The sequence below is a fragment of the Etheostoma spectabile genome, chromosome 2, assembly GCF_008692095.1.
Source record: "Etheostoma spectabile isolate EspeVRDwgs_2016 chromosome 2, UIUC_Espe_1.0, whole genome shotgun sequence".
Lineage (NCBI taxonomy): Eukaryota > Metazoa > Chordata > Actinopteri > Perciformes > Percidae > Etheostoma > Etheostoma spectabile.
Genome location: NC_045734.1, coordinates 7,875,878 through 7,888,975, shown reverse-complemented (window position 1 = coordinate 7,888,975; position 13,098 = coordinate 7,875,878). Strand labels below are relative to the sequence as shown.

The window sequence follows — 13,098 nt, the reverse complement described above, 5'->3', positions numbered from 1 at the left end:
CAAGACTTTGCTCGCTTACTGGTGTGTTTTGGGTCATTGTTTTGATGAAAGACCCATTTCAAAAGGCATTTCCTCTTCAGCATAAGGCAAAATTACCTCTTCAAGTATTTTGATGTGTAGAAACTGGTCCGTGATCCCTGGTGTGCGATAAATAGGCCCAACCCCACAGTATGAGAAACATCCCCATAACATAACCACCATGCTTTACTGTCTTCACAGTGTACTGTGGCTTGAAATCAGTGCATGGGGGTCGTCTGCGGCCCCTAGACCCAAAAAGAACAATTTTGCTCTCATCAGTCCACAGAATATTGTGCAATTTCTCCTTTGGCCAGTCAATGTGTCCGTTGGTAAATTTCAACCTATTCAGTACATGTCAAACAGATAGCTTTCTAACAGTACTCACAGGTAACTAAGTCTTCTGTGATTTTCCTGGAGCGGATCATTGGTTGAGCCTGTGCCATTTTGGCTATTCTTTGATCCATTTGAATGGTAGTTGACCGTTTTTTCCCATGTCGTTCAGGCTTTGGATGCCATTTCAAGGCATTTGAAATCATTTTTGCTGAGCAGCCTATAATTTTCTGCTCTTCTTTGTATGTTTCCCCCTTCTTCAATCAACTTAAAATACGCTGTTCCTCAGAACAATGTCTGGAACTACCCATTTTGCTAGGTATCAGTGTGAAATGCCCTAGAACCAGCATGTACAACATTCGCTTCCTTCCTTCCTTTAAATATGGGCCATAATTGACACCTGTTTCTTCACAGAATCAATCACCTTACTAATTGAACACAATACTGCTATTTTGATCTCTTAAACTATTTCCAGACATAATTAGGGCTGTCTCATTCATTTTAAACCTTTTTGAGAGATTATGTTTGAGAAAGGTTGGAGTAGAAGCCTGTGCTTTCTGGGCAGATCAAACCTGCAGGAGACAATTAGAGACAATCAGAGACAATTAGGAGGAAGAAAAGGGGGACTTTATACATTTCAGTCATGAGGCTGTAGGGTTAAGGCTGGTCGAAATGTGGCCTTGAGCTTCGGAGGGTAATGTGTAGAGAGAGAGAGAGAGAGATCTAATTCTACTAGTCATTTTGTGTCAGTGAATATGTTCACAATTATAAAGCTAAATTAGCTTTGGCATTAACATTGCATGCATGTTAAGCTTATTTGAGTTTGAAAGAGTCAGTTAATCTAAAATGTGTCTTTATTTGTGTAATTTAATCACATTTTCACATCTTTTTAAAACTACTTAATCTGAGCCTGGCCTTAGATATAAGACCCCTTGAGGATTTTACCTAAAAACAATCCTCTCTTGCTTTGTTTTTGCCAGGATATAGTGACCAGGCACCTGTCAGAGAAGGGTGCGGCTGAGGACCAGTTGCCCCCCCTTGGCCCTGTGACGTGGGCTGCAGGCTCTCAGTCTGAGCTCACACCCAGTGAGAGTCTGGCAACCAGTGATGCAGTAAGATATACAGTATTGTTTCCCAGTGTGGCATTCTCACATGTTTCTAATCTTGTCTGTTTTCTTTTCTCTTATTTTGTGTTTCACTCCTTATTGAGGCCTCTACCAGTCCTGAAGTATTTCTCTCAATCCTTATAATCATCCTTTTCCCTCTTACTCACTTTTACTTGCTTACTCCTCTACTTTTCAATACATATTTCATTAGTTTCTCTCTCAGCCTTGCCTTCTTTTATCCTTCCCTGCCTTGTCTCTTTTCATGCCTCAATGTCTTTCTTTATTCTGTGATTTTAATTTGCCCTCCCAACATCTTCATTGTCACTGAATTTAACTTGACATCGAGACTTTTAGAAATCTGTCTGTAAAGTAAAAAAAGAAAGAAAAGAGAGTCTCATCTCTCCACATCTATTTTGCCAGATCAGACGTGTTCTTTGTTCTGGGCCAAGGTCCCCAGAGTTTTACTAATTGTGCGCCAGGTCCTTTTATGTCTAAATAAGGCCTTTGTGAAAGAATGATGGATGAAGACGGCCTCTAGCTCACAAAGGAAGAGCGTTTGCCCCATGTTGGCTGAGTCCTGCAGTGGCCCGGGTTCAAATCTGACCTGCGGCCTTTTGCTGCGTGTCGACCCCCATCTCTCTCCTCCTTTCATGTCTATCCACTGTCACTTTAATAAGGAAAAAGTAAATAATCTTAAAACAAAGAATTATGGATGAAATGTCAAATTTTTCATGTTAGTAGAATGGCAAGGAAAGCCACCGTTGCTGTTTTATAGTATGTGGTAGAAATATATCTCTACGCATATAAAAAAATAACTAAGTAAATAAATCTTTGATAAATGATTCATTCTTCTTTAATCTAAACAGTTGGGAGTTAAACCTTTCTTTGTAAAGAAAATGTCAGATATTATATTGTCGGCGCCTAATAGCAGATTCTTCACTTTTTTCAGGAGATGGTGGAGAAAAACTTGAGGGTCTCACAGGACAAATCAAAGAAGAGGGATGATGCAGAATCTGTGGACTATGACAGCACCATTTCAACCTCTTCCAACCTGGAAGCATTTGCCAACGATGACCTGGGTATAGTCACTCATACGTGTAAAAACTATTTGGGCTGAAGCTTGTATAACTGTTTACCTATCTGAAATCTTTTTTCACATCCTGGTGTTCAGCTGAAACGCTTTGCTTATTGCCTTTGACTAAATCAAATGTAGGTACCCCTTCCCACGTTTCCCAGCAGGACTATTCAGGTCTTGTCTTGGTAAACCAACCTGTTCACACCTCAGGATCAACACTACAATGCCAAACCTTTCACAACCTTTCAGAAGGAGACTGTTTGGCAATGACAAAAGGACTCAGATTTTGGGTTCAGCTACATTGATTAGGAGTGACATTGATTAGGAGCTGGCATACTTTGTTTGATTCAGTCGTGTAATCTGGTTACAGATTCATTGATGGGCATTCGTCTCCCCCCTCTATCTTCATTGGTTTTGAACTGTTTGTATTCCTTTTCTCTCTCTTTTTTGCTCTCCTTTCTTTGCTGTTCTGATAGGCAACACGGTGATTCATTTAGACAAAGCTCTGGCCAGGATTAGGGAGTATGAGCGCATGAAGCTTAAAGCTGAGTTTAACCCCTGCAACGCCAGCTCTGCAGGTGCAGGTGCCTCTGAAGTCTCACTTGCTGTACATCCTTCTTCTAACTCCGCTGACCCTCTGGAAGGTATCCAATCATATAAGCCTGCCTGAGTACATGACGTGCAAAGATCCGTAGCAGCACAACCATTGTATTTCACTCTGCTGTTTAATTCATAGAATCTTTTGAATACAAATTCTTTGTGTGTGTCTGTGAGCAGGAGGTGCACCCGGTGATATGCGCTGCCCTCAGATTGACACCCAGCAGTTGGATCGTCAGATCAAAGCCATCATGACCGAAGTCATTCCCTTCCTTAAGGTAGGATAACCAACACAGGGAGCCACAAATAATGTACTGGAATTGAAAAAAAAGGGAATTTCCTATACTTGAACTGAACTATTACATTAAAACAATTGTTCTATTAAGTAATTAATAGCTAAAAGGTTTTACAGCTCAAATTGAATGGCATCAGTTCTGGTTGCACCACCTTAAATATAAATAGTTATTAAAAGGATAAATCATTGTATTGTATCTTCTTTTATTAGGAGAATATGGATGAGGTGTGTTCCCTCCAGCTGTTGACATCTGTGCGGCGCATGGTCCTTACTCTCACCCAACAGAATGATGAAAGCAAGGAGTTTGTCCGCTTTTTCCACAGGCAGCTGGGAGGCATACTGCAGGTATGACCAGGGACAAGACCAGGTTCTTCATGTGCAGCTGACACAGGTCTGAGCAGATGGAATGAAGAACAGCCTTTCTGACAGTTTCACCCTCTCCTCTTGCTCCAGGACTCTCTAAGCAAATTTGTGGGCCGTACTCTGAAGGACTGTGGGGAGGACCTTCTGGTGGAGATCTCAGAGATCCTCTTCAATGAACTCGCCTTCTTTAGGCTCATGCAGGATTTGGACAACAGCAGCAGCATCGCCTTGGCAACCAAACACAGAAATAAGAGGAGTGCGGATCATCCCAGTAGAGCAAGGCACGGTCTTAAGGTACGTTTTTATTTATTTTTTTATATATATATATATATAAAATGTAAGTATGTATGACCAAGGCATTAACACTGTAGCACAGACACGTGTTTGATTGAGACCAAATTTAACTCTTTATGTCAATGTATTCCTCAAATTAGGAAAATACAGTAGCTGGTAGTGATAAATCAAAGTCTTCGGCCTACACAGATGAAGACAAGGTCAGTCATTTTAATATTGATGATGAAATCGTCACTACTATTTAGATCCCCAGTAAGTGTTACAAGAATGTCTCTCTTGTTCTTCCAGGACCAAGATGAGGCTAATCAGGAAGGCGATTCTACCCTCCAGGACCTTTACCTGCACACAGAGACAAAGAACTGCAGGAGTAGTGAAGCTTCAGAGGTGGAAGAGGATGAAGGGGATGGGCAAGGAATTCCCCTTTCAATCAGTAAGTCAAAAATATTCCAAAGGTCCCCTTAGTATTATTTAGTTTAGGAACATCTACCCAAAAAGCCAAAATCCAGTACATTCTGAGACTTGACTTTTTACCGCCGTTTCTTTTTTAAGTCCTGTATATGCCAGGATATTGTTCAGTTAGTTGTGCCAAAACTCCCTGGCTAGTTTACTCCTACTGAATTCTAAATCCCATTTAAAAAATAAATAATAATAATAATAATTAAATAAGCCAAAATTCCAATCCTGCTTAAAGTGAACTTAAATGTGTACCAATTCTTATACATTTAATGTTTTGCACACATGCATTAATGCAACACACATGTGCCTCTTATTGTCATGTACTGTCTTTGTTTTAGGTCTTTCCAAAGCAGAGACTCAGGCCCTGACGAACTACGGCAGTGGAGAGGATGAGAATGAGGAGGAGGAAATGGAGGAGTTTGAAGCTGGACCTGTTGATGTCCAAACATCCTTGCAGGCTTCTGCTGATGGACAGGTGGAGCAGGAGGTCAGTGTTGAACATTGGTGACAGAGAGATGTTTTCATACACAACTATGACTCTGACACACTTTTCTTGGTCCTTGACAAACCTGTGTAACTGTGTCATGGTTCAGGGGACAACATCCAGCGAAACCCAGGAGACTAAAGCTAAACAGAGGGGTCTAGAAAATGATGATGGTGAGAGGCTTTCTTGATATTTTCAGTGGAAATTTCCCTTCAAGCAACAAAATGTCAGGCTGGCTTGTGTCTGAGAGAGATCTTTTTGTATCCCATTTTCTTTGTTTTGCAGAAATCAACAAGTCCGTTGGGAGCGTGGATTCCACAGGAGAGGACCGTGACATGGTGGAGTGCCTGAGACCTGAGGGGGAGAGTAAAGTTGGGGCAGCTGCTGCCTCAGAAGAAAGCTGTCATGAAGTCTCCCATGATCAGGATGTCCCCAAGGAGTCAATCCTAACGGGCAGCCCTGACACAGACTCACCAGTCATGATCAATGTCGACGTAAGTCCAAGGCTGAAGATGCTTTTTATATTCATCCAATTATCTGATTTTACCAAAACAGCAGGTAACTTACTATAGTGAAAGCACCATTGCTCACCATTAACATGCTGAATACTATGCCCTTTATTGTTGCTTTATTGTGTATTAATTTTACCAATATTATTGATGCAGGAGATGGGCTCAGGTAACACCAGTCAGAAATCGGACGAGGAAGACTTTGTGAAGGTGGATGACTTACCATTGCAGCTTGCAGTCATGTGTGAGGTGTGTAACAGCTAAGAACTTTGAACACTCATAATATGTTTATATTAAGTATTAATAAAAAAAAAAAAGAAGGTAAAAATCCCTGAACGAATCTTCATCTAATGATATACTGTGTACTGTAACAGGAGGAACTACAGAAGAGAATAGTGGAGGAGCAGCAGAATAACAACCTGTCTGCCGAGATCCTCAATGGGAACACTGAATCGCTGACTGGGCTGGTGGGAAATGCACAGGCCCTGAAGGAACCAGGTATGGATCACAGTTTGTGTAGTTGGCAAATACACTACAAAAGCTAAAACACAGTCTATTGTTACCATCTGTATGTCTATGCAGTTGGCCACTATTTGTGTCTGCATAAAATGAATAGTCCAACCCTTTTAGAATAAATAATATGTTTTCCTGTGTTGTTTCTTTTCAGACACCGTCGGTGCCCAGGGCGTGTAAAGATTTATACCGATGTCTCAAAATGTATGTTTTTTAGCAACACTATGCTTACACCCTCAATCTGCTCTGGATGCATGATTGTTGATTCTTTATCTGCTAGTTTAAAGGAGCAAAGGCTCATAATATTGGTCACAAGGTTAGCTGTGACTCTTGACACACAACAGATACAACAACTTAACATCTACACATAATCAACACTTAGTTTGTTTTATTCTTGAATGTTTGATGTGATTTATGGGTAATCTGGGGAGGGGTTGTCTTTATGCTGCTGATTACCGACAGTTAAGCCTCTTGTCTGAATCTTTATACTGTAGTCCTGAAACTCCTGTTCAGATCCGCCTTAGTCTCCTTTGTTCTGGGATCAGTCTAACATTGTTGTAATTTTTTAATTGTTTTATTTGTCTTGGCCTGGCCTTATTGTTACACACCTGATCTTTCCTGCTCTTCATTCCTAATTCTAAGGAACATACAGTAGCATGGAATTTTAGATGTAGCCTGGCTGACTTCAGCAAATGGTTTTTTCCAGCTTGAACACTTTTTCCTTTTATATCGGAGCTCAAAGCTCAGATTGAACTTTTATCCCTTCAGATACATCTTTATATATTGTTCTGTTAATGGTAAGTCTCCATGATTGATTTTCATGTAATTAAAATGTTGACTACAGTAATAAGATTTCAATAATAAAATGCTGGAACTTTCAAAAGTGTGTGTGTGTGTGTGTGTGTGTGTGTGTGGTGTTGTGTGTGTGTGGTGTGTGTGTTTGTGTGTGTGTGGTGTGTTGTGTGTGGGTCTGTGTGTGTCTGTTGTTTGTCTGTGTTGTCTGTGTGTCTGTGTGTGTCTGTGTGTGTTGTGGTGTGTGGAATGTTTTGTACATCAGTGTTTTCATGTAGCTAACCTTGTGGCCGTGCTAACACTGTAGTGTTATGCTTTTCAGAAATCTTAAAATCATCTTCAAAATCTACAGGGCAGGGTCTCTACAGATACACACATACTTGGGTCATATATACCATGAATGTTTTATGACATATAACTTTTTTGACATATTCTATTACTTAATACATGCTACTATTACTTTTTTGACATATTGTAATATGACTTTTTATGAAAAACTTTAACATGACTATTTTTTTAAATACTATGCCCTTTTAGTGAGATACTATACTTTAACTTTTTATTCCAATTTTTGACATGCTATACTAAACCGTTTTATGCCATAGAACACTACTGGTATGTCAATACTATGACTTTTTCATACATTTTTTGACATACAATACTATGACTTTTTTATACATTTTTTGACATACTATACTATGACTTTCATGCAACAATACTATTACTTTTCTGACCACTATACTATGACTTTTTGTATTTTACTATGACTTTCTGTAGGAGTGTTTTAGGACACACAGCACTATCACTTTTTTTTTTTTTTACATTTTTGTCATACAATACTATCACCTTTTATGACACACTATACCATTACTTTAAAAAATGTTTTTATAACAATATACATTACTTTAAAAAAAAAAATTTAACATACTGAATATGACTTTTTATGACATATGATACTATGACTTTTTATACACTATACATGACACTTTTGTCTACTATTCTGGACATTTTTATTACAGTTTTGACATACTTTACAATGACTTTTTGAAATACTAACTGTGACTTTTTATTACACTTTTTGACATTTTCTTATGACTTTTATGACGTAATACTATGACCTTTTGATATACAACATACTACAATATAATTTTTTATGACATACAATACTATGATTTTTAATAACCTACTGTACTAGTACTTTCATGAAATATACTCCTATGACTTTTTATTACTTTCTTGACATTGTTTTATTCTCTTTTTCTGACATACTACAGTCCCTGAAATAAGTCTTGTCGCTTGTGTACAAATTGACCTGAAGGGCCGCTGAAATATATTTCTAATCAAGATTATTTACAAGAAATGGCTCATTTTATCCCAACAGCTTTTTTAATAATTTTTCAGTGCTAAAAGACTGTCAAAAGTATCTAATATTCACACTTGGTAAAGCCCTTGAGTCAATTTTTGCAAAGACAAGTGTTGTCGCCTTGTCATATGAGCTTCACCTGGGACTAATAATGGATCATTAGGTCTCAGGTGGTGTATAAAAACACCCCAGTACACTAGACCTTCACATCAACTGCAACTAGACATCTGAAAACATACCTAAGATTCACCCTGAGAGTAAAGTTTTGATATCAAGAGGCTGAAGCCCAGATCCCTGCTGATGTGGCAGACACCTTCAATGTGTCTCAGCGTCAAGTACAGAGGATAAAAACATTTGAAGACATGGAGATGTTTTTGACAAGCCCAGGTCAGCAGACCCCGCAAGACAACTCTCGAGAGGACGGTTTGTTGGCTCGAAAATCCAAGGCCAGCCCATTTTCCACTGCAGCAGAGCTCCACCAGACCTGGTCCCCTGAATCCCTGTGTCAACCAGAACGTTTTTTAGGATCTGTCTCGAAATGGCCTCCATGGTCGAATCAGTGGCCAAACCAGCACTAAACAAAGCAATTGAAAAACCGTGTGGCATTTGCCAAGGCCCACAGCCTGCTAAAAGATGGAGAAGTGGAAGAAAGTGGATTTTTCAGATGAATCTTCTGTTGTTACACCACAGTTGCCGCAAATATTGCAGGAGACCTACTGGACCGCATGGATCCAAGATTCACCCAGAAACAGTGAAATTTGGTGGCGGAAAAATCATGGTCTGGGTTACATCCAGTATGGGGGTGTGCAAGAGATCTCAGGGTGGAAGCCACATCAATAGTCTCAAATACCAAGAAATCTTAGCTACCTCTATATTCCCAACCATAAAATGACAAATTCTCCAGAAAGATGGTGCTCCATCGCATACTTCCATCTCCACTTCAAAGTTCCTCAGGCGAAGAAGATCCATGCTCCAGATTGGCCGGCCCAGTCACCAGACATGAACATCATGGAGCGTATGTGGGTAGGATGAAAGGAAGCATGGAAGACCAACCCAAGAATATTGATGAACTCTGAGGCATGCAAGACTGCTTTCCTAGCTATCCTGATAACTTCATCAATACGTTTTATGAATCCTTGCCAAACCGCATGGATGCAATCCTTCAAGCTCATGGAAGTCATACATATTAAATTAATCTCACAGCACCACTATTTAATTTGCTGACATATTTTAGTATTTGTAGTAAATTGTTCAATTTATGTATAGGCGACAAAACGTTTGTCTTGCCAAAATTGACCTTTCTGTCTTTGTTTAAATAATACATCTTTTTTTAGTGAAACTAATTTATTTTAGTGCATGAAATCATTTGGAGGGTCTTAGCTTTTCATATGAGCTATTTCTTACACCAATTGATTAATTAAAAGTCAGGTTAATAGCAGGTGTTTGTACAAAATAGATAAGCGACAAGACTTTTGTCAGGGACTGTATACTATGACTTTATGTTACATTTTTTGACATACTATACTATGACTTTTTTGGGCGGCTGTGGCTCAGTGGTAGAGTGGTTGCCTGACAATCGGAAGGTTGTTGGTTTGATCCCTGGCCCTGCAGTCGCACGTTGAAGTGGCCTTGGGCAAGACACTGAACCCCGAGTTGCCACCCAGTGCTGCGCATTGGAGTGTGAATGTGTGTGAGTGTCTATCTGATGAGCAGGTGGCACCTTGTACGGCAGCCCCGGCCACAGTGTGTGAATGGTGAATGTTTCCTGCATGATGTAAAAAGCGCTTTGAGTAGTTGTTAAGACTAGAAAAGCGCTATATAAATACAGCACATTTACTTTTTATGACATACTAAACTATTACTTTTTGTTAAATTTTTTAACATATTGAATATGACTTTTTATGACATATGATACTATGACTTTTCATAACACTATACTATGACATTTTTGTCATACTATTCTGTGACATTTTATTACAGTTTTGACATACTATACAATGACTTTTTGACATACTAAACTGTGACTTTTTATTACACTTTTTGACATTTTTTATGACTTTTATGACGTATATACTATGACCTTTGATATAACATACTGCATTATGACTTTTATGACATACAATACATATCTTTAATAACATACTGTACCATACTTCATGAAATATACTACTATGACTTTTATTACATTTCTTGACTAGTGTGTTATGACTTTTTTATGACATACTATACCATGACTTTTTATGAAATACAATATTAGACTTTTTATCACATTTCTTGACAAGTTTATTATGTCTTTTTTATGACATACTATACTGTGATGTTTTGTTACATTTTTTGACACGCTATACTATGATTTTTATGACATACACTAGGACGTTTTTATAACACTTCACTATAACTTTTTTGATATACAATACTATGACTTTTTATTAAATCTTTTGACATAGTATATACTTGACTCTTACAACATACATACTATGACTTTTTGTTACATTTTTGACAATCTATGATTTTGTTACATTTTATGACATACTATACTAGACTTTTTTATACTACACTAGACTTTTTGTTACATTTTGTGACATACTATACTATGACTTTTTATGACATACTATGACTTTTTGTTAAATTTTTTGACATCATACTATGACTTTTTTATGACATACTATACTATACTTTTTGTTACATTTTATGACATACTATGTATGACGTTTTATGACACTATAACACTTTACTATAACTTTTTGATATACAATACTATGACTTTTTATTAATCTTTTGACATAGTATATACTATGACTTTTTTATGACATACAGACTCTGATTTAGTGACACACAATATTGTGACTTTTAATACATTATTTCACAAACTGTAAAATACTATAAATTGTTAATTAAAAAATTAAAAATACTATACTATGACTTGAAGACTAAAAAATACTACACTATAACTTATTATATTTTTTGATTTTTTTGACATAATATGCTATGACTTTTCATGATTTTCATGACATACAATACTTACTTTATTACATTTTTTGACATACTATACTATGAAGAAGTCACAGTATAGTGTTATAATAAAGACATTTTTATAACACTTCACTATGACTTTTGATTACATGTTTCAACGTATTATACTATGACTTTTTTAGGCATACAATACTACAACACACAACACCATGATCTGTTTTACATACAATACTATGACTTGTGATTAGATTTTTTGACATACTATACTATGACTGTTTTATGACACACAATAATGACTTTTTAAAACACACTATACTATGACATTTTTTGACATAGTAATAATACTATTACTTTCTTTTATTGCATTTTTTGACATACTATACTATGATTTTTTTCTGACATACAATACTATTACTTTTTCTGAAACGTAATACAATGCCTTTTGATGACATTTTTTGACATAGTTTACCATGATTGTTTCATGACACAAAATACTGACTTTTTAAAACATACTATACTATGACTTTTTTATGGCATACAATACTACAACACACAATATCATTATTTGTTTTATATACAATACTATGACTTTCCATATAATACTATTACTTTTTTATGACATTTTTTGACATCCTATACTGTTTTTATGACATACAATACTATTACTTTTTCTGAAACACAATGCTATTACTTTTCATTACATGTTTTGACATACTATACTATGACTTTTTTTTAATGACATACAATATTATGACACATAATACCATGAGTTTTTTGACAGACAATACTACGTCTTTTTGACATAAAATATGACTGTTTTATTCAACTTTTTGATACACCATACTGTTAAGCTGACAGTCCAGATTCAGGAGCAGACGCAGAGGAAAGGTTGGTAACAGGAATAGAGTTTTATTGAACAAAAAGGTGATGATGGTGCTTTGAAATCCTCTGGGGCTGAGAGTGGACAGACAGGCAGGACGCTGGTCCAAAAAAACAACAATTTGGCTCACACAGGTAGACTGGGCTTCCAGGACTGAAGTGGGTATCTGGAGCAAAAAACAAACAAAGTCAACAAAGCTCAAAGCAGGAGATACTAGAGGCAGACTATATAACAAAAACCACTTAGGCTGGCTGTAGCGAGGGCTACCACTGTGGGTGAACGGATGATCTGGCAGAGACTGGTTGGAAAGCCGGGGTTTAACAGAGGAGCGGCGATTGCTGGATCTGGCTCAGGTGAATGGGAAGCCACAGATGTCCTGACGAGGAGGGAGAGAGAACCAGGAGCGCCACATCCACTCAGCACAGCACACGACAGACAAAAAACACCATAACAACACTACAACACTAGACACTATACTATGAACGTTTTACATACTATGACCTTTTATTACATTTTTGAACATACTATACTAATTACTTTTTCATGAGATACTATTACTTTTTATATTTTTTTGACATTATACTATGATTTTTTTATAAATACTTTTGACACACTATAGTATGACTTTATTATAACACTATGACTTTTCATGAAACACAATACTATTACTTTTTATTACATTTTTGACATACTATACTATTTTTGTTAAATTTTTATGACATACTATACTATGACAATGAGGATTCTTGGCTTTCTATACTATGATTTTTTATCACTTGTTTTGACTTGCAATACCATGACCTTTAGGACATACAATATCATGACTTTTTGACATACAAAACAATTACTTTTTTATTAATTCTTTTTGACACACCATAACTATGAATTTTATGACATTCAATACCACGACTTTTTGGCATACTACACGTCGGCCAGTGGTGTCAGAGAGGAGGATGCTGTCCAAACGACATGTCATCTTGGACAATGTCTCCCACCCACTCCATGGCTTGTTGCTCAATCACAGGAGCACTTTCAGTGAAAGACTCATTC

The 13,098-nt window shown here is 37.2% G+C and overlaps 1 protein-coding gene across 6 annotated transcripts in view; it reads left to right on the top strand.

The window, feature by feature from the left end:
• The window catches only part of pcm1 (pericentriolar material 1), a 23,997-nt gene extending 17,390 nt beyond the window's left edge, over positions 1-6,607 (top strand). For 5 of the 6 annotated variants that reach the window (XM_032500582.1, XM_032500591.1, XM_032500600.1 and 2 more), the window contains 14 exons: positions 1,329-1,460; positions 2,404-2,533; positions 3,006-3,173; positions 3,307-3,404; positions 3,632-3,766; positions 3,875-4,078; positions 4,219-4,278; positions 4,367-4,508; positions 4,873-5,021; positions 5,128-5,191; positions 5,304-5,512; positions 5,684-5,776; positions 5,902-6,025; positions 6,195-6,607. In XM_032500582.1, coding sequence (XP_032356473.1) covers positions 1,329-1,460; positions 2,404-2,533; positions 3,006-3,173; positions 3,307-3,404; positions 3,632-3,766; positions 3,875-4,078; positions 4,219-4,278; positions 4,367-4,508; positions 4,873-5,021; positions 5,128-5,191; positions 5,304-5,512; positions 5,684-5,776; positions 5,902-6,025; positions 6,195-6,220 — 1,734 coding nt within the window. In that variant the 3' untranslated portion in view covers positions 6,221-6,607. The remainder of the gene's footprint in view (positions 1-1,328; positions 1,461-2,403; positions 2,534-3,005; positions 3,174-3,306; positions 3,405-3,631; positions 3,767-3,874; positions 4,079-4,218; positions 4,279-4,366; positions 4,509-4,872; positions 5,022-5,127; positions 5,192-5,303; positions 5,513-5,683; positions 5,777-5,901; positions 6,026-6,194) is intronic. The other variant, XM_032500606.1, reaches the window with a different exon arrangement.
• Positions 6,608-13,098: the final 6,491 nt, after the last annotated feature.